At 56.6% G+C, this 20,556-nt stretch overlaps 5 protein-coding genes across 5 annotated transcripts; 1 reads left to right on the forward strand and 4 right to left on the reverse strand.

Moving 5' to 3' along the window:
* Nucleotides 1-661: 661 nt before the first annotated feature.
* Nucleotides 662-2,260, forward strand: SLS55_010538 (uncharacterized protein; the record flags this gene model as incomplete). Its single annotated transcript, XM_066781919.1, has 2 exons — nucleotides 662-1,085; nucleotides 1,830-2,260. 2 exons carry the CDS (start codon nucleotides 662-664, stop codon nucleotides 2,258-2,260), a joined length of 855 nt encoding a protein of 284 aa, XP_066627731.1.
* Nucleotides 2,261-3,090: 830 nt separating this feature from the next.
* On the reverse strand, nucleotides 3,091-3,872 carry SLS55_010539 (uncharacterized protein; the record flags this gene model as incomplete). The annotated part of the gene is made up of 3 exons (XM_066781920.1): nucleotides 3,091-3,255; nucleotides 3,363-3,618; nucleotides 3,739-3,872. 3 exons carry the CDS (start codon nucleotides 3,870-3,872, stop codon nucleotides 3,091-3,093), a joined length of 555 nt encoding a protein of 184 aa, XP_066627732.1.
* Nucleotides 3,873-4,691: 819 nt separating this feature from the next.
* On the reverse strand, nucleotides 4,692-5,888 carry SLS55_010540 (uncharacterized protein; the record flags this gene model as incomplete). The annotated part of the gene is made up of 1 exon (XM_066781921.1): nucleotides 4,692-5,888. The coding sequence occupies one exon, from the start codon at nucleotides 5,886-5,888 to the stop codon at nucleotides 4,692-4,694; it is 1,197 nt and encodes a 398-aa protein (XP_066627733.1).
* Nucleotides 5,889-7,683: 1,795 nt separating this feature from the next.
* FMP27 (Protein SABRE) lies at nucleotides 7,684-16,722 on the reverse strand (the record flags this gene model as incomplete). Its single annotated transcript, XM_066781922.1, has 1 exon — nucleotides 7,684-16,722. The coding sequence occupies one exon, from the start codon at nucleotides 16,720-16,722 to the stop codon at nucleotides 7,684-7,686; it is 9,039 nt and encodes a 3,012-aa protein (XP_066627734.1).
* A 1,635-nt stretch (nucleotides 16,723-18,357) lies between these two features.
* SLS55_010542 (uncharacterized protein) lies at nucleotides 18,358-19,606 on the reverse strand (the record flags this gene model as incomplete). Its single annotated transcript, XM_066781923.1, has 3 exons — nucleotides 18,358-18,572; nucleotides 18,689-19,345; nucleotides 19,603-19,606. The coding sequence occupies 3 exons, from the start codon at nucleotides 19,604-19,606 to the stop codon at nucleotides 18,358-18,360; spliced, it is 876 nt and encodes a 291-aa protein (XP_066627735.1).
* Between the last annotated feature and the right edge of the window lie 950 nt (nucleotides 19,607-20,556).

A 20,556-nucleotide genomic window follows, 5' to 3' on the forward strand; every position in this document is an offset into this window, starting at 1 on the left:
GGACAGTCCAATGAAAGCTACCAACGGGATGCTGCATACGGTCTTCTCTTCTATTCTTTCCAGGATCTCACACTGGTCGAACCAGATGTCCGCGCCTCAACACTCTTCCTCAAGTTTCGATACGTACACGCAAGAACAATCATCAGTCAAGGAAAAGGCTCTGCCATCACACCGCGTCACCGTCCTACGCCGGCTTGGATGGTATTCGATCTTAGTCAATGCCTCAGGAACACTCGTGTTGGTTGCTGCTCTGGCATTCCTGGCCTTCTTCTGGTGGTGCGATCACGACAACGTCCTGTGGAGGTGGATCGTACTTCAAGACCGCACCTCCACCGCCATCGTCATTGCTGCCCTTTCCATCCAACTCACCGTTTCTGCACAGTCGGCTGTTGCAGTTTCGATGCTTGCGGCATTGACGCTGGAGAAATGGGGTTCTCCTCTCCAGCAATCGCTTCGATTCTCAACGATGCGTTACACGAACACCGGCCCGATCGCATCCATCGCGGTCTTCTCCCGTAACTGCAGGAGCATTGGAGGGGCCTTGACTTTCATACTTGTTACTTTGCTTGCAATTGTAACGCTGGCCTCGCAATTCACATCCACTATCCTCCTCTTGGACGTCTCCGCTGGCATCGCTGTGGGACTGCCCCAAACCTCAGAAATGAAATACAGCCTTGAGAAAATCCATACCTATAGCGAAAAGGACCAGTGGGCTCAGGCACCGTCCTCGTACGAAGCATTTGCCGAGGCCCCGACAGACCAGTCTGAGCATTCACACACCCACGGCGACACAGGTCCTTCGCTTCGGGCCTTCCTACCAATCTCGTCCCAATCTTCGCGAGCGACGCTCCAGAGCTACTCGGGCCCGGCTTCAGTATTTGATGCCCGCGTAGTCTGCGTTCCTCCTGTTTTTAGGAATGTGACCGTCATTTGGAATGAGTTCTGGGCGAAACGCTTTGTAGGCTATCTCACGAATCCCCCCCATCCTCTTCTCAACGGCTCGGGGGTTGATGACGGCATCGTAGGACGAGCGTTCGACTGCGAAGGTATGAACTGGGATCCGTCTGATTCTTGGTACAATATCTGTAGCCTCGGATACGGCAACCTCATGTCCGACGTTTCCAACACCAGTCATGCGTATTTGGTCCTTTATTATCAAAGGTTGGATGATATGGATTTTGTTGAACTTCCGGAGGGATCATTTTGGCCAATGGTTTACACGCCGTCATTCTCCAGCCCTTCAGCAGACGGTTGGAAGGTATCAACATCTGGACCGTGGCTGCACCTTGAGCCGGAGAAGCTCGTGCATTACCCCCCATACGAGCCCGAGTGGTCGTACCCGCCGAGCATCACCGTAACAATGTGTTTTGATGCAATGTAAGAACAATCCTACCCATTTCTGTTTCAAGAGAAGCTAACGAAAGGCCGTAGGGGTGATAGCGCTCAAACACACGTGTCGGCCTTCTCATCAGGCAATCGGACTGAGCCAACAATGACGTACAATGCAAAGGATTCCCACTTCATAGCAACCGACGTTGTGAAGCAACTCGGTGCATCTGGAGAAAGCCTTTCTTTGGAGGAGCGAGGCGTACTGACCTTGGATCGGAACACAGTAATGGAATCTTTAAAACCCGGCGAGGGAGCATCAATTTTCCCTGCCTTGTGGGACAACCTGGCAATCAGGCCATGCGCGTCAAACGAAGGCAAACCCATCAAGGCGGAAACACCAAGCCGGATGATTTGCTTCACTAATTGTGGCGGATCTAGTACGTTCATAACCCCCGGGGAGACGGTGATGGATGAAAAGCTTGCCATGCTGTTCGTAAAAGCACTCAACGAGACCTCCGACCCCAGCATTGCCCTTCAGGGACTTCTGACGGCATTAACGCGCATGGTCTACTATGGCTCACTGGACGCCTTCACTGTCAGCGACAACGTCACCACAACCGAATTCCTCACCAAATCCTTTCCAAGGGACGCACATGGGATTACAGCGGTGTTCCTGGTCATCGGAACTCATCTCATGCTCATCTCGACCGTCTTCGTGCTCTTCTGCGCCCTGAGCAGGTGGTCAATCCTCGACAACGCCTGGTCATCGGCGGCACAGGTATCGACACGCGCGACTGATGAAGTCATGAGAGTCTCCACACTGGCCAGCGACGGCGATGTGGAGATAGCATTGAAGAACTTGGGCATCGCAAAGCAGCGGGTGCGAATCCAACAGATTCCCGACACGGGACGCATTGGTGTGTCAGCTTGACGTGGGGGAGTATCAGCTATGAGCAGCGAGCCTTTATATTCACCGTTGTGCATCAGTATAGGTTGGGGAATGAGACAATGTATTGTTTACAACATCACATCCTTCGATGCGTGCTTTTCTTCAAAGCCAACCTCAATGCGCAAGATGATATGTTTCACTGCGGAGAGCCTACTGTGCTTCCTCTGTTACAGAGCGAAAGAGTCGTACGTATGCGGATGCCCAAGGACTTCGACCCCGACGATCGCCTTGCAGGATATAGTGATTCGATCTTGCTATTCGCAAACGATCCAAGTGTGTGAAGGCTTCCGTTCTGGCGCTTCTGTAGCGTATATCATTCGTCAATGATTTCTCGGTTGCCGAGTTCTCCACGCAAGGCTCGACGCGCGCTTATTGCGGCGTAGTCCCCATCACGCTTAAATCTGCAGATCCCAGGCAGCTATGCTTAATTTTAGCCTTGGTTGAACACCCGCTCGGAACAGGGCATGGGTATGCAAACTTGCGGCGAAGTAAGCGGCTACGCATGCCAACCCGCGTTATTCGCGGATATCTCTGGGAATCATCGCCTCGCGATGCCCTGCGCGCTTATTGCGGCGTAGTGACAGTGCTTTGGTGAACACATACAACACCTCGGCGAACTACCCCAGGAACTCATGAGTGGGAATACTTTCTCAGCCTTTTCTTTCCTTGACAATTTCCCTCCCCCTTTTCCAACTTTGCTCTCACACCCAACCCAAGATCCTACAAGGTCATACCAACAGAACAGCATGAAGATCCCAGTGTCGTTCAGATTTCGTTCTCTCAAACCCCATCTTCATCATACTTCCTCGGCATCACTCCTCCAGGAGCTTCCATCTCGGAGCCACAGCCCATCGGCCACCGAAAAGCCACTTCCCCATCGTCGAATCAGTGCGCTCCAGAGAATTGGGTGGTACAGCCTCTCTGTTCTCGTCATCGGAAACCTCCTTCTCAGCATTGCCATTGGCTTCCTGATCTTCCTCTGGTGGGGGCATCAGGACAGAACCAGCACCGTTTGGTGCTGGCTTGTCATTGAGGACTACATGTCCACGGCAATAACACTTGCAGCTCTATGCATCCAGCTTACCGTCTCGGCCCAGGCAGCGGTGGCCATCTCGATGCTCGCAGCCTGGACCCTTGAGCAATGGGGAACTCCGATAAGCCAGTGTGTAGCAATCGCTACGATGCGTTTCATCAACACCGGCCCGCTGGCATCTCTGGTCGTCTTTGCACAGAACATGAGAACGCTCGGAAGCTCGACCGTGTTCTTGTTGGCTGCTTTACTCGCATCCACGACAGTCCTGTCGCAGTTCAGCTCCACCATACTCTTTTTCGACGTCCCGCTCGGGATAATTCCAGGAAACCTTCAGATGTCGGACGTCCCTTTTGACTGGCCGGAGAAGTCAACGTAAAAGCTCCAACTTAACCGAGTTGATTTCAACGAAGTGTCGCCAATGGCTTACCCGACTTTCGCCGAGTATAAAAATTCGTCCACAGTCGTCGACGGTTTGTCTGACACTGGCACAACACTACGGGGCTTTCTACCATTGACATCAGAAACGGATTCCACACCACGGCTGGCCCGTATTGGCCCCATTGCTGACTCAGGTCGCATCGGTCTTGTGGAGTGAAGAGCTGCGGGTTCCGAAGCCGTGAACACAGCGGGTAGCAGGAGCTTTGATCAAGTGATGGGTGTCATCGAAGGGCTCCCTCGTCGCACAAGTGTTGGTGCGTCAGCTTGACCAGCCGAGAAGTTAGCAATAGATCAATTTCATGCATGCAGTTCTACATTCACCTTTGTGCGTAAGTAAAAAAAAAGTGGAAGGACTGGGAGCAACGACGACGACCACTACTAACAGAGTCAGCCGCTCCAGTCCTGGTATCGGCCCCGCCCCTGCTCTAACCGCTCCTGGAACGTCCGTATTCATCATGATGCGAGCCGTCGATAATTCGAGGCATGCTGCCGCCCACCGCCTATGACTTTTCCTTATGAACGGGCTTACATACTACTACAACCCGGCAAGGAAGAGGCAAATATTATGCGTGCCGTCTAAATTTGAGAAGAAGATACTGGAGTTGGCGCATGATCGCCAGAATCACCACTGCATTGTGAGTCAATCGGACACAGCGATTTTAAACAGATTGCATTGCTTTTTCCAACGGAATCTTTACTTTGCAAACAACCAGCCCCAATGCAAGAGAAGGAAACCTTTGATATGCTCGCTATGAATAAGGAGAAACATGTAGGCGTACACCATCATTTTCACATCGTAGACTGTAACTCGCACAGCCATCCCAAAGGGCAAAAAATGCATAAAGATGCCACAAACACCGTCACCCTGGACCAGCCATGGACAACAACAACAACCAAAACGCACACAAACACCCCCCTCCCCGATAGACCAAAACCCATCAATCAACCAACGATGTGACGCCGCCTCATCCCAGCCGAATACCGCCCATGGAAATGCAAATGGCCGGCGGCGCCACCAGCACCGCGCCCGATCATATGATCCCGCGCCGTCTTCGCCGCCTTGATGGTCCCGTTCTCACAAACCGTCCCATCCGCAACCGCTTGCCACACCACCTTCCCCCAGTTGCAGAAGCCAAACTGAGACGTCCCGTTGCAGACGAGATCGCCGTCCTTTGCCGATTTGCACGCGGTCTGCGAGTCGCCCGTAGCACTGACGGGTTGGGCAGCCGTCGGCGTTGGCTCCGCTGCGTTGTTTCCGGGTGATGGTGATCCCGAGGCCGCAGCTGCGGTGGCTGTCGCCGACACCGTCGCGGACGGTGCGGTGGGCGTGGCGTCGGATGCTGATGCTGCGCCGCCCTCGGCAAAGACACCGCCAGCATTGGCCGCGGCGGCGGAAGCAGATGAAGACATGGTGGGCGTAGCACCTTCCGACGATATGGTCCATGGCGTCCTGGTTTTTCCGCACGCATAGAAAGTACTCGTGTCGACCGCATACGACGGTTCAACCAGCATTGCGCGAAAGTTCGTCTCGACGGACTCTCCGGGATCTGGAAAGAGGAGGTCGAAGTTTCCGCCCGCGGAGCTTTTGCTGCAGCCCTCAGGTGCGCCGTCGTAGTTGGCCTGGAGCATGTTCGGGAGCTTGCTGAAAGCGCTGTCGTCGTCGGCGCCCCCGGTGATCTCGACTGGGGCGCAGTTCATGTACATCTCGGGTCCGCCGGCCTGCTCCGAAAACCACGTCCACGCGAACACGGCGCGGCCGCTCGGTACCGACTCCGGCACCGTAAAGTTCCAGGTTGTGATCAGTGGGCAGCTGCCCACCATGGAGTGGATGACTTTGAACACGGAGTCGGCCGTGGGGCTCTCGTCGAGTGTGATGCTGATCTGGCAGGATCCGCCTCCATGGGGGGCGCCGCCTTCGAGCTCTAAGGTTTGAGCTTCTCCGGTAGCCAATGTCGTGGGGCTGTCCCAGTTCTGGTAGTCGTGGAATTTACAAGGGTACTGGCCCGCGCTGAGAGGGCCTCTGTCGGCGTCATACTGATCTAGAGTGAATGGTGTTGGATGAAGCATGTACATGTGTGCCGAGGCCAACGGAGCCAGAGCAATGAGTGTCCATGCCGAAAAAGCAGCCGTCGGAATCATGGTGGCCAGAGTAGTTGTGGGAACGGAAAGATAAGACTGAAAAGAGACAGAACGCTGAACAATGCAGACGACCCTACGCTCTTGGCGGTCGGAAAACGGATTGGTAAGGACGGTCAACGAGTCCGAAGCCTGCGGACCGAAGTGAGTGAAGATAAAGGGATGAAGATGCAGATTAAATTGAGGGGGGTCGACCGCGCTTAAGTACTGCATCCAGGGAAACAAGTGTTCCATAACCGGAAGTGCTCCATTTAGTAACTCTCCACCGATGCTCCAATAGCCGCCACCCAAGTTTCGATGTCAGTGCGGCGCGGATGATCGTCCATGGTGGCTGCTGTGCCGCAGCGCGTCGCCCAACTCTGTTTTTGGCACCCTCCCCACGCCCTTAACGCCCGGGAAAAACGCCCCTTCGCCGCATCTTCGCCGCGAGCTCTGAAACGAGTGCCGAGCTCGCTTGCAAGGCCTGGTAGAATGCGCGCCGGCGTCCACTTCCACAAGCGGCATCGCCGGCGTTCACTTCTCAAGCCAGAAGCCAATTCTCTGATCCTACATTCAACTTTCACACGATCCTTTTCTTTGTAGATCGTAGGAGCTTTCGTGCTGCTACCATGTCTATTTTCGACAGCGCGCGCAACGATGGGGATGTGCGGTCGAAGTGGTCCGTGGTGTGAAGAACTGGGGGCGTGCGGCGCAGCGGCTCCACCCGAGCGGGCGCTTGCACATGCATGCATGCATGCACCCCGGTCCATATCGCGCCAAGGCAAATCAATCACAGCGGATCACCGGCGCTTAAGTTGCAGCAGCAGCAGGAGCAGCATGAACCTTCCGTGAATAGACTGAGAGTTTGGCGAACTACACAAGGAACGGGTGTCGAAACAATCGAGCCCACCACCACCACCACCACCACCACCACCACCACCACCAGAATCAACAACGAAAACTCCGCCGACTGCTCACTTGCATTAGTCAACGGCACAACATCATAACTTTGAATCATGCATCCCATATCTGACTTGTCTCTATCTCGAAAACCCCGCCCAACGCTCAAAAGTGCCACTCAACCAACAGCCAACCCCGACTGAGTCCATCCATCCAAACACAAGCTCCGCAACTACCCCAGCAGTCGCGACCCAGGAGAACAATCCAAAAGCAAAAGGCGAGAGGGGGGATAGAGAGGAAGAGCAAGAGAAAGGGGGAGCGAGAGTAAAATGATATATACCATGTTGTTTTTCTTCTTCTTCTCTCTCCTTTCACATGATACATCCCATCCATGCCCATGACCATGCCCATTCCCATCCCATCCCACAACTCGCCTCGCCTCGCCCGGTAATAAAAACTCCCATCCTCCAACCCGGTATAAAGACCCTGTCTATTTGCTTTATCGACGAGAAAGAAGAAGAAGAAGGGAAAGAAAAAAAGACACAGACACACAGACAGACACACGCACCACAACCCCTTTCTTTTATGCAGTGGAGAAAATGGAAAGGAAGAAAAAAGAGGAACCAAACAAGGAAGAATAAGACGCCGCTGGAAATGCTACAGAGAAGAAAGCGCAACCCAAAAACGTTACAAGAACAACAATGACAAGAAGAAGAAGAAAAACGATAAGCGACAGCTGCCAGAAAGAGACAATGACCAAGCGGGCGGGCAGGCGGGCGGACAGAAGATTAGACAATAAAAAAAGGAGCCCTGATGGAAACGAAACGAGGCGGTGTTGTCCTCTCTCTCTCTCTCTCTCTCTCTCAAAACAACAGCAAAAGAAGAAGAAAAAGAAGAATCGGAGTGTTGAACCCCCTACTTATTTGCTCGACGCCCCCGCCCCCGCCCCTCCCGCCCCTCCTCCCGCCCCTCCTCCCGCACCACCACCACCACCCCCACCCATCGCCCTAACAAACTTCTTCCCAAACAGCATCCGACTCTTCATCCGATTCACCTCCTCAGCCTCGACATCCCCATCCTTCTCCCTCGACCGCGAGCTCATGGCCGTGATGGCGCGATGCAGCGTGTTGGGCCCGTGCCGGATGCTTGCCGTGTCGCGGTCGTCGACCTGCGACAGCTCGTCGGCGAAGCTGTCCACCACCGACGAGTGGTCATCCAGCGAGGCGCCGGGGCCGAAGCGGTTGCCACCACCACCACCACCACCACCACCACCACCACCACCACCACCGCTCGCCGACAGGTTGCCGTTGCCGCCGGAAGAGGAGAATTTGTCGTTGTTGCCGGGGGTCCACGTCGTGCCCGTCACGCTGCGCGCGCTGGAGCTGCCCAACGAGTCGGCGTGGCTGAGGGTGCTGTCGCGGCCCGACGTGAAGCTGCGGCGGGGCTGGTCTTCGGACGCCGTGTCGCCCGGGCTGCGGTCGCGCGCGCTGTCCTTGTCGCTGTTGGTCGTCATCAGCGAGGCGGTATCGCCACCGCCACCACCGCTCGTGTTCAGCAGGATCGAGGGGTTGGTGATTTGCTTGAAGCGGCCCTTGTCCTTGGGGCGGTGGTGCGAGAACTTGTTGTTGAGGATGGCGCCCGTGTGCGAGACGAGGGCGCGGATGACGTCCTTTTTGAGCGCCATGGCGAGGTCGAGGTTCGACCACGTCTTGTTGCGGTACTCGATCGTCGGCATCCGGAACACGAGGTCGTGGATGTCCTCGAAGTTGCGGTTGCCCTTGCCCTTGTAGCTGAGGCACAGCACCATGCTGGGGATCTTGATGTACGCGAACGTCATGTAGTTGGACGCCCGCTTCATCATCTGGCTGATGTCGTCCGCCTGCGACCGCTCCTTGCGGTTCGAGCTCGGCGCCCGCGTCATCGCGAACCGGTTCTTGGCCTTCTCGTCGTTCATGCCGCTTAGCTTGGTCGCCGAAGACCGCCGGCTTGAAGGTCGTGCGCTGGAGATGGTGAGAGTGTCTGAAGTATCCTTGGGCCCGGCCGAGCTGTGCAGGTTCCTGAATAGGCTTGTGCCGGTACGGCTGGATGCATCGAACATCTTGAAGGCTCCAAAGTCCAAGCCTCCGCCTTCTTTGCCCTTGCGGGCGGACAACCCAGACGATGATTTCGGACGCTTTTCGTCAGGAAGTGCAAGCGTTGGCTGCAGGCGCAACTCCAACGCGCCAGGGCCCGATCCGTCAATCGAGGCACGGTGCGAGTATGTGCCGGAAGGCACCTCAGGAGAGGCTTGACCAATCGGTGACTCTCCTTCAGCTTCACCTCCAGCGGCGGCGGCTGCTGCTGTTCCATTCTCCCCTTCCTCCCCAGGCGCCGTCTGCTTGACCATGAAGGGTGAAAAGTCACCGTTCTCAAAGGCATTGGAGCCCACACCAGGGAAGATGTACTCGAAGAGCTTCTTGCCAATCTCGCGTTCGAGTTGGACCTTGAGCGGGAAGATGTTGACCTCGAAGTGATCCATGACCGGGATACCGGCAATGGCCTCAAGCATGTACCAGTGGACGCGGAGCATCTTGGTGTCTCTGCCATCGGCAACATTCGCCTTCTCATCCAAGTAAGGTGCGATCATCTCCGGGTACACGGCTTCCGGCAGCAGGTTCAGACCGTGGATGCGCTCGACCTCCAAAGAGTTAAGGTTTGAGCCATCGCTGTTGTCGGTGCGGTCGAACGATGCATTGCCGAGCTGGACTTCGGCAAGAGATTCGCTGCCTTCACGGACAAGATGCCAGACGATTTCCGAGGCGGTGATGAGGTAGCGCAGGAGTCCGGTCGGCTGCGATGCCTCGGCTGCGCGGTCGTCGCTCTTCCGTTGAGAAGTCGTAATGGCCTTCATCATGAAGAACAGCTCCTCTTCATTTTCCGACAGCAGTCTCTCCAACTCGATGCGGTTCTTCCAGCCCTCGCGGTCGAGGTACTGCTCGTGGATCTGGAAGCGGTTCTTGATCTCCTCGAGCTGGTGAATGCGTTCTTGAAGGGAGACGACGAGCTCTGGTGCACCGTCGAGATCGCTGAAGTCGGACGCGAGCATGATCTTCTCAAGCTTCTCACTCCGCTGCCTCTCGAGAGGTTCGCTGTAAAGGAGCAGGTCCAGGACAATGATGTACACGGCGTAGTACTGCATCGAGTCGCAAACGGCACGCACATGAGGGAACTCGACCCAGAGATGATCAACACGACTCTCCGCACTGTCGACGCAGTGCGCATTGCCCGAATCATCGCCACTTACGTCTTCGTTGTACTTGAGACGCAGGGTGTTGTACTTGTCGTATCTCAAGCTTGCCGAAGTTCTCTGGACGACCCTCGAGAAGCCGTACGGGTTGGTGTCGAATTCGAACATGACTTCAAACGGCACCCATGGTGGCCAGGAACTTCCCGCAGCAGCTCCATATCTGTTGCCAGAATACATGTGCAAGTACTCGGTCGAGAAAGTCTTCGTGCTGGTGACGAAAATCTGCAGGCTGTCCATGGCGGCCGAGAAACGACGCTGGACGAGGCCGCTGACGTCGTCTTCGACGTTGTCTTTGTCCATGACCTCGATGACCTTGAGCTGCATGCCCTTTGCAGCAACCAGCACAGCCGACTTCGGGTTCTTTTCGCTCTGCAGTTGGATCTGGGGTGCGATGAGGCGGACGTGGTACGCATTTTGTGCAGTAAACTCCTGTGCGATATCCTCGTTGGCATTGTCCGCATTCGGCTTCTGCGCCTCCTCGTTGCCCATCTCAGCATCATTCGCGTTGACAAACTTCTTGCCGTCTTCGAGCAGTTGCTGTATGCGGTCCCTGACATCCACATCATCGTCAGCCTGGGGCGATAATGGCGTCGACATGGTGCGTGGTCTCGAGCCAGGCGATTCCGGAGGTTCATCCGCCTTGTTCTGCTCCTCCACAATGTCGAGGATGAACTTGACTGCTCTTCTCGACATGTAGTAGACGAAACCGCGGCGCTGGCTGACTTGATGGATGTACCGAAGAATGATATTCCTGAGGGCATTGTTCCACTTCACTTGAGCGTTGTGGATCACGAATCGGTTGTTGAAGTCGCTGATGTAATCCGCAAGAGGAGTCGAGTCAACGCCCTTGGTATCCTTGTCGGTGGCATCGTACATTTCCGGAGCTTCGAGGTATTGGTCTTCACCCTCAGAGCGCGGGACAGCGGACCGATCATCCCGCTCCAGACGGCTGACCAAACTGGATTGCATGGACTTGAGAATGTCTCGTTTCCTCTTGAGATTGTCGTCGTGGTGCTGGTACACCGCCAGCCTCTCTTCAAGCTCCCAATCATTCTCGCTGGTAGATCGGAGAATTCTGAGCTGCTGTTCGCCAATGTCGCGCTGACTTTGCTCAATCTGCTCGCAAACCGTCTTGAGACGATCTGAAATCAGATTGCATTGAACCCGGCGAGGGTCGTTCTGCTTCGACATGACACAGTAGTGCGTCGGCTCATTTCCGAAAGAACTGGACCTGTGCGGGTCGCCAGAGATGTTGTCTTGATGATCAGTCTGACGGAAGTAAGTGAAGCGAGGCGCGAAAGCAAGAGGCAAGATCTTCGTCTCGGGGTTGCTTTCAGATGGAAGGATCCAATCCAGTTCGACGAAGTCGTCCATGTCTATCCATGAGAGATCGTTGTCCGGGATGGTGAACTTTGAAAGATCGACTTGAGGATCATGCGAATTCTGGTAGGAAGCCAGGGTGTCTTCCGTAGCTTCTTCAATGTCACTTTGCTCTGTGCCGCTGATGGTTGCCGCGACAGCTCGGATATCGGCCGAGATGAAGTCCAGCTGAACCTGGTTGATACGCATTCCCGTCGTTGTAGCTGGTTTGTTTGCGGTTTGCGCCGACGTCCTGAATTCCTCTCGTCGCTGGTGGATGTCGACCATGAAACTGTCGAGTCGGACCTTCAATCCAGTTGCGGACACCACGCTCTTGCCATAGTCGTCCGGATCCTTGTGCTTGTAGACGTGACTCATGTAAAGGGGTGACAAGAGGATACTGTACTTGATGGTCGCAAGATGACGGCCGAATTTCTTGCCAGACTTCTCCACGCCCGGCCAAAGAGCACCTTGTCGGACCGGCAAAGACATGGCGCCGGAGAACAACGACCACCAGCTGTAGAAGTGGCTGAAGAATCTGGGCGTGAGATGGACACTGTTGTAGTTCGGCGAAGCCTTTGTGTTTGCGACCGACCAGTCCCTGTCGTGCGGGGCGGCAATTGCCACAGACATATGGATGTGATGGCTGCGGAAGCCTCTGAAAGCATCGTACTCGTTGCCCTCGAACGGCTTGGCGTAATCGGGATGCTTGAGAATGACGTTGTAATGCGGTCCGAAATCGAACGAACGCTTGCCATCCTCCTCGCGCTCAAACACAAGACCAATCATCACCCTGACGTTTCCAGAAAGCTTCATGGCCGTCTTGCGGAACGAAGCCCCTTGCTTGAAGCTGGAACCGCTGACGATGCTCTCCGAGTCGGACTCTTCTTGCTCCACCATTCGTGCGTAGTGGCTCAAGTCCGGAACAGCGAGAATGGCAGTCCCGCTGTCCACGGTGAGGAATTTCTTCGGGTCGTCTTCTTGACAGATGTTCAGCTGAACATCGTTCCGCAGGCACAACGTGAAACCGGCGCCATCTCCAGTGACCTTGTAAGGATCGCGGGAACCCTTGAGAATGACATGTACGTCTCCGTCGCCCTTCCATGCAATGTTGATCTTGGAATGGAAGGACAGCCTGATCTTGTCCCAGAAGCCGACCTTGTCGGAAGGATCCATCGCTGCTTTGGAGAAGCCTTCGATGACTTGCATCATGTCCTGGATGGCAGGCTGGTACGAAGTACCCCACGTTATCCTCGTTGGGTAGTTCGTGTTGACTTCCACCTTCATATCCGAATATGTCTTGACCGGAGCAATGGTACGGCGGACGCTGACGGCGAAACCGCCGCTCTTCTCTCCCGATTCCAAAATCTCCGGCGGCACGACCTCAACATCGAGCAACCGGCTGGACTCCCTGTCCCTGTATTCTTCGGCAATAACGAAATCCGTCTTCAAAGACAGACTGGGGAGGCGGGTGGATTGTCCGGTTCGAATTGCAGGCACATGGACGAACGGAAGAGGGTAATCTCTCAGAGTCAAACGAGCTTCGCCTAGGTTGATCTGGACATTCATGGGGATGAGCAACGAGTATTCCATGTCGGTAGGCATGCCCTTGCCGATGCGGTTCAGATAAGCAGGCAGTTCGGACATGGGGAAGCTCGGCTTATCGACGATGAAGTTCAGGTCGCTGACCAGGAAGGCCAACAGCGCAGGCCGCTGGGGAATGGCCAAAATCGTCTCGGTCTGCTCGGGCTCCTCTGGCATGTCGTCGATACCCCAGAACATGGAGCGGATGTCTTTGACGGCTGCATTCTGGAACTGCATGCCTTGGTCAATCCTTCTCTTCCAGCTCTGCGCGTGAAGTTTGTTCAACTTGTCGCGGGCCTGTTCGATGTGGATCCTCGCGCTGTCGTCCAATTCTGCCGTGCCGTCCACGTCGTACCGCATACCGCGTCCACGCGCAGTGGGGGATGTGATGCGTGACTCGCGGTCGGCACTTTGACTCTTTCTCCCCACATCAGGACCTCCTCGCCGTTGCGCGCTGCGGCCACGGGGGTGTGCAGATCTCGCACGCTGGCTAGTGTTACCACGACGCTTATCACTTTCCGCAAGCTTTCTGGCTTTGATCTCGAACGCTTCCTCTCTTGCAAGTCTCTGCCTTTGCTCGAGCATTCCGAGTCGGAAAATGGTCCCGAGCTTCCATTCAAATCCACCCTCTTCGATCTCGAAGAGGAGGGCTTGGCTGCGGATGGAGATCCTCGGCACCTTCTTCGGACCCTCCGGCGGCTTATCAAGAACGTACTCGTTGGACTGAGTCTTGAAGCGATGGTGGAGTTGCTCAACGGTCTTGATGGTATTCGTGATGTTATCAAAGACATGGTGTACAACCAATTGATGCGGCACAGCGATGCGAACGGCCTCTGTCGCAACGTCGATAGACTTCTCTTCGGTGATGGTGGTTCCAGTCTTGCGCCTCGAGGACCTGAGGTCAACGCGAAGCGCCTTGATGCTGACCATGCGAGCCCAAATCTTCTTGAGACCAGGAGCTCCCGTGTATAGGCGGAACATTTTGGCCCGAACAAACGGCGATGCCCATCTGTGGCGCCCTGCATCAAAGCCTTGGATCTGGAGCATCAACGGTGGGTCCCCTGGCATGGTGGCTTTAGCCTGGATAAATGCAACACGGAAGTCCAAAGTAACAATCTCTGGCTTGGACGGCGTGGTTGGCACGCCTTGCACAGTATCGGCGGCTTCAGTGTCTGGCACAGTGAGATGTCTCCGGTGTGTCTGTGGTGCTTCGGGAGTAGGAGCCGCGAAAGTTCGATCGGCGTACTGCTTGACAAAGGCTCTCTGTAACACCATGACGGCAACGCCAATCGCAAAGTGTCTGTACAAAGAGTAGTGCACGAAGAGACTCTGCGCAAAGGAGTTCACATGGAAGACTGGTCCTTGGATATCAGTCGAAGTGGTAAATGCCACCTCAAAACGTGGCAGTTTGAGGAAGGACTCTTCTTCTCTAGAGTCGGAGGATTCGATGACGAACCCTTCCAGACCTGTGACATGGATCGCCAAGCGCCTGCCGTCGGTCTCGGTAAGATTTCTTTTGCGGGGAGCTGGCGAGAGCGGAGGCGAGGACGGGGACGTCGCTCTCAGCTGGGATTCCGTGGGCACGGTCCTACTGGTCATCCTACGCCGTGAGATCCTCGATCCAGCATCTTCCGTCTTATCAGCCTTGTATTCTGCTGTCCACGAATCCAAGTGTAATGCGCAGCCGCGGGAATTCTCCGAAACGTCATGGTCGATGCCAGCAACTTCCACATTGAAATCGGCACCTTGCACCTGGAAATGGGTGAGCCACTTTGGTAGTTTTCGTAAGAAATTCGGCTTGTTTTTCGACGAGGATCTACCCGCTTTGGACGCCTCGTATGTGCGTAGCTGGGCGACGATCTGGCGCACACCTTCGCTGATCTCTGGACGGACCATGAAGATGCTGAACGTTTCGAAATTCAATCCCACGACGACCGAAACCTCGGGCGAGGCATCTAGCTGGACCTTGAGCTCAGTGGCGTCTGTCGCAAGAAGATTATGCCTCTCGCCGGCTGCTGTTTGATAGTAGAGCTCATGCGACGCCAAGCGGAAGAAAGAGGATAGAGAATAGTGCAAGTCTCCGCCGGCTGAATGCGAAGACTCCAGATCCAGAGATACAGACGACATGTTGGAGATCAGCAGATCAAATTCTCCGTTCTCCTTCTTGTCGGTCTGCATTGGGGGCAAAGTAACTCTGATGACAGGCTCATGCACAGAGAACTTGATATTTGCTTTCGGCAATAAGCGAGATGCAATGTGTTGCTTGTCGTGCGGACCCGGGCGTGCCGCTTTTTTACGATCTGAACTTTGCAGCAGCGCCAGTATCAAAGGTAGATGCCTCGGATCAAGGTCCAGGGACGGAGAGGTGACAACGAAATTAGCAAACAGGATGTTGGTGTTGCGTTCTGTGACGTCCCTTTCCCGGTCGATCTGGATGGTCTTTGAGGGGAGCGTGGTCTTGAGCGTCATGGTAGCCATGGGAATGTACAGAAGCCTTTCCGGGTGATCCTGTCCATGGTCAATTCCCACGGATATCGCAATAGCCGCGATGAGCGCCTGATGAGCGATGTCATGAGGCGCAAAGTACATGAGATGTGCCGGGCTCCGGGGATCCAGGCGCAGAAGGTCGAATCCAAATTCCTTCATAGACATGTTCAGGTATACCGGACTTTCCTTTGTGCTTCCATCCCGAATTCGCTTGGTCAAGCCGAAGAAACTGACGGCGAACTGGATCTCCTGTATTCCACGCAATAGGGAGCTGACAAACTCTTTTGAATCCGAGACGGTCTGGACGATTTCCTCATCGCGGCTTCCTGGGCGTTCCAACTCTTCCATGACATCATTAAACGAGTAGCCAGCACCTGTCCCTGCGGCCTCGTGGCTAACGTCCGTCTTCTTTTTCTCCTTAACCCTCTCCAAACATGTGTGAATATCGTCAAATGGCACGTTAAGGCGCCCCAGCTTGAGGGCAATGGTAGCGTCACGTAGTCCGTCCAATTCCTTGTACAATAAGCCATGGACATTAAGCGTGAGGTGGTCCAAAATCTCGGTGGACTCCTGGCCCTCCGGGCTGAAGAGAATGTTCCGAACGGTAAACATCCACTCGGCGGGGGTCTGGTGCTCCGACTTGGCGCGCCTGTGCTGGAACAGGCGGCTGCGGTCGACCATCTTCCGCCTGGTGTCGACGGCGGCGGTGAACTGCGCGACCTGGACGGTGCCGACATCCTGGATCACCAGCGACGACGAGGTCGCGACCACGTCGAACAGACGGATCCAGTCGAGCTTCCTGTGCAGCTTCTTTATCCGCTCCTTGGTCTCGGTCAGCTTCTGCCAGGTCCTGCTTCTCTTGTGGCCCTTCTTGAACTCCCCCCTTGACCCTTCCGACGCCTTGCCGCCCTCCTTTGTGTGCGCCAGCGATCCATTCGTGTGGGGTTTCGATTTCGGCGTGGCCGGCCCCAGCTTGTTGAGGTCGACCGAGACCTTGAGCTCCTCGAGCACGAGGCTGACGTAGGTGGGCTGGGCGAAGGTCGGGCGGTGCAGCGAGATCCTCAGGCCGCGGAGGTCGAGGCGGATGCCGTCCTTGGGGGTGAAGGAAATGCGGCGCAGGCCGTACCAGCCCAGGCGCTGGATGGAGATGCCGGTGACGATGCGGAGGAGGGCGAAGACGACGAAGGTGGAGAGGTAGAGCAGGACGAGCAGGCCGGACAGGAACGAGAGGGTGGTAGCCATGGTGTCGCCCGGTGCTGCGCCATGCGCTCGCGGGTTGGTGTTGGTGGTTGTCCTGGTTGAGGAGAGGTGGCTCGCGCGTCTCAATCCGAGGGGGCGAAAGGGGCCGGGCTATGCGACCAGATTGCGGGCTATCGTGGCCCCATTGCCTGGCGGGGTCGGGCGCGGGTTGCGAGGGCAGAGTTCCTGGGAACGAGAAGGCGCGGCAGCCCCGGCTCGTGGTTTTGGCGGATTCGACTGGAGAGGCCAGGGATGACGTCGCTAAGGCTGCAGGCTGATGCAAGCGCGGCTGCAGAGTGCTGAGGCAGGCGGCGGGGGGCTTGGTGGCAGCGAACGAACTTCACCTTCTTTCTCAGAACCCCTCGTTGTTGCAGGTTGCAGGGAGGCGGACGACGGCTCCGTGCGCTGGCTGGTGTAGGCTGCTGTGGGCGGCGATCAGCTTCACCTCCGCGGCCAAGCTCCGTCCAAGCGCCGTCGCCCCTCGGCCAGCAGCCGTGGCATCGCCGTGCAAGCCCCCAGTTCGCGATGCGCGCCTTCGAGTCCGCTTCTCGAATAATCCAGATCTCTAGCAGCTGCCGATCCACGGCCGATTGCGTCTGGAGATCCCAATAGCTCCCCGCCGACACGACGCCGGCCCAGCTGAGAGCGGCACCACCTCATGCACCACGTCCAACCCCGAGCCCTAGCTGTGCTGCGAAGACACGTCGTGCGGCTGCGGTGAGCAGAGGTTCCCTGATCACCGCCGTCATCTCGCATCCCGTTTCGATTCTTCATGCGCCATATAGTGGAATCCTCCGAGCCTCGTCCGCACCGACCACGCCGTCGGGCGGATTTAGGAAATAGAACTGCAAGCATCCGCTCGCAATAATCGGTGTGGAGTGCGCCATTGGCCGCGAGTGATCCGGAGGCCCACACGGAGAGCATAAGCGAGAACACCAGAACAGTCAGTCCTGTGCTACGTACACGTACACGGTGAAGCCGAGTCCTCTCTCCTGAGAGAAAATCGACGACTGTCTAGCTGCTGTCCGGATGATTTGCAGGCGGCATCGGCAAGGAAGCCGGTCTCGCCATCTTGCAAGGGTGAAGCTCCTCCCTGCCGCGTGGCGAGGGAGCGGAGGATTAGTGGGTCTGGAGGCTCAATTTCAGGGAGAGGCCGCTGCATCGCAAAACATCGCAGCCTCGCACAATCTGCATCCTACGCACATAGACATGTCTGACTCGAATGCTACAATTGCATTGTCTGTTCCTCTGCTCGATAGGGGTCCCACGTTGTGTGGCTTGGATCGGCCGCACGCGACAAGTGATAGCCCCCTCGGTTCCCTGTTTTTCGCCTTGTGTTCCCGAACATTGCCTTCTTTGGTAAAGGACCCTTTTTGAGACCGCGGCCCTGTAACCTCCGACTGGGATCCGCTATCTTGTTGGTCCAAGTATCAACGTCCTCAATCTTCATCGAACCAGGAACGGGCCACGACACATCATCCGGTGAAGACGTCCCACGTCTCGCAATCCAAAAGCCGCTCAGAAAAAAAATAATTTCGATTCGCTCAAGGGATCTTGCCCAAGGCTCTCTGCATGATAGTATTACAGTATCAAAAAAAATCCTCTACCTCCCATCAGCGAAAGCAGAAGGGTGCCCATCTAGTCGTAAGCCTCCTCGTAGGCCTCCTCATACGCCTCACGCGCCTCCTCCAAGTCCTCCTTGTCGCTGCTCGACACGGAGCTGCCGGAGCGCGTCTCGTCGGGCAAGTCATCCGTCGGCGGCGGGACGGGGTCGTAGTAGCCCGAGTCCTGCGGCGGAGGGGGAGGGGCAGCCCGGGCGTTCTCGTCATCCGAGTCCTCGGTCATCTCGTGGGCTGATGTGACGACATCGTTAGCAATCCGCTCCTCATCATAAAACAGCAACAGGACGAAGCCCCCAACGATGGGAGAAAGAGAAAGAGAGAGAAAGAGAAAGACAGGACAAACTCACCAACAACAGCCCCCAACACCGCGCCGCCCACAACCCCCGCGCCGGCCGCCGCCACCATCGCGCCCGTCCCGTGGCCCTCCTTCTTCTCCTTCCTCTCCACGTCGCCGTAGTACTCCTGCTGGTTCGCGCCGTGGCTGCCCTGCTGGCCGTAACCCTGGTCGTACCCGACCGGCGGCGCCGCGTTGCCGTACTCGTTGTAGAACCCGCCGCCGCCGGAAGCGGGACCGCGCGAGGCCTCGCCGGCGCCGCCGAAGCCGGGGAACTCCCACTGCGTGCGGCCCGTCGCGGGCTCCGCGTAGTAGGCGCGGTTGCGCGACGCGTCCCAGTGGCTGTACCACCCTTGCGGCAGGGGCGCGGGGTCGAACTGGGGCGGCGGCGGCGCCGGGGGCGGTGCGCCGTACCCCGACGGTGGCGCCGGGGAGCCGTAGTGCTGCGGCGGCGGCGGTTGGCCGTAGCCGGGTTGTTGGCCGTACGGAGGTGCGCCGTAGCCTTGCGGTGGCGCCGGGGAGCCGTAGTGTTGAGGCGGCGGCGGTTGGCCGTAGCTGGGCTGGCCGTACGGGGGCTGGCCGTAGCCTTGCGGTGGCGCCGGGGAGCCGTAGTGTTGCTGCGGAGGGGGCTGGCTGTAGCCGCCCTGGTCGTAGTAGCCGCGGGAGGCCTCTGTGTAGTGGGACGGGGCTTGTCAGCTACGAGGTTGGAAATGCTGGAGGCGTTGCCCATTGCGGAAAGGGGGGCGCAGTCGGATACTGGTATGGGTGTCCAATGCTGTTTCTGTATCGGGCTTTCCGTGAAGTGGCGGGGGTTGAGGCGGTTGAGGATAGTTTGGGCTGGGGGGATTCACTGACCTCCTTCGCTGTGCTTGTCCTTATCACTCATGCTAAGGCCTTCAAAGCCCTTTTTCAGATCTTTGAAGAAACTCATTTTTGCTGTTGTTCTGCGGGGCAGAAGGTGGTGGAAGGTGGGGGTGGTAAGTCGTAGTGGGATGAGCAGGAGAGAGATGGAGGAATTGAGCTTGTTGACGGCGTTCTTTTATATGTAGTGGATGCTCAGCAGTGACGATGGCGGGAATCGTAGGGCAAGAGAAGCTCCACGTAACGCACACACACCGCAAGGGAAAAGCTTCAAACAACGCACCACCCACCAGCATCCCGCGGGCGCCGCTCCCGGAGAGAGCTTCAGCCACATAGCCCCTCCTTACCCACAGCAAGCGAGCAAGCACCGCCCCTGCACGCGCCAGCAAATGCCCCCATTCGCAGAATGATGAGACCCTGTGCCGTCGCTCACCATCACTGTCCCGCCGTCATCCGTGGCAAAGGACAGCTAGCGGGAGGATAGACAGCGTCTCCCAGCTCTGTCGCGTCCGATAGACTGGATAATTCGCGCAGCGACACGGAGCAGCAGCGAGCACACTCGGATAACGGCACCTGGAGCTGTCGGGGAAAGCTTGGACGCAGCCTGAGGCTCTTTTCTCATAGGCTCGGGCGGCCCCGTCACCCTCCCCGCCAAGCCCTTGTGATTGCGCCAATGTGGCACGCGTGGGGATGCTCGCCCGAGAATTGATGATGGCCTGCTGGTTCGTGCGCGCCCGTCATCAAGACCGCTTTGCTGATGTGGCTGGTGACCCTGTACATACATGCACGCACAAGACTGCGGTTCAGACGTACCTATTGCAAGCGGCGAATGGACGTAGGCGAGTGCTCCGAGAGATATGTGGGTAGTTAGGAAAAGTTCGGGACAGCTTCATCCCGATAGAATCTTGCGTTCCAATAATGCGGCGTCTTCGGTTTTCGATAGGTTGCGAGCTACCGTCGAAACACAGCAGTGCGTCGCGCTACCGTGTCCAGTCTGCTCCAAACTTCCGCGGTCCGTCC

This window comes from Diplodia seriata (genome assembly GCF_021436955.1).
Source record: "Diplodia seriata strain FDS-637 chromosome Unknown scaffold_13, whole genome shotgun sequence".
Taxonomy (NCBI): Eukaryota; Fungi; Ascomycota; class Dothideomycetes; order Botryosphaeriales; family Botryosphaeriaceae; genus Diplodia; species Diplodia seriata.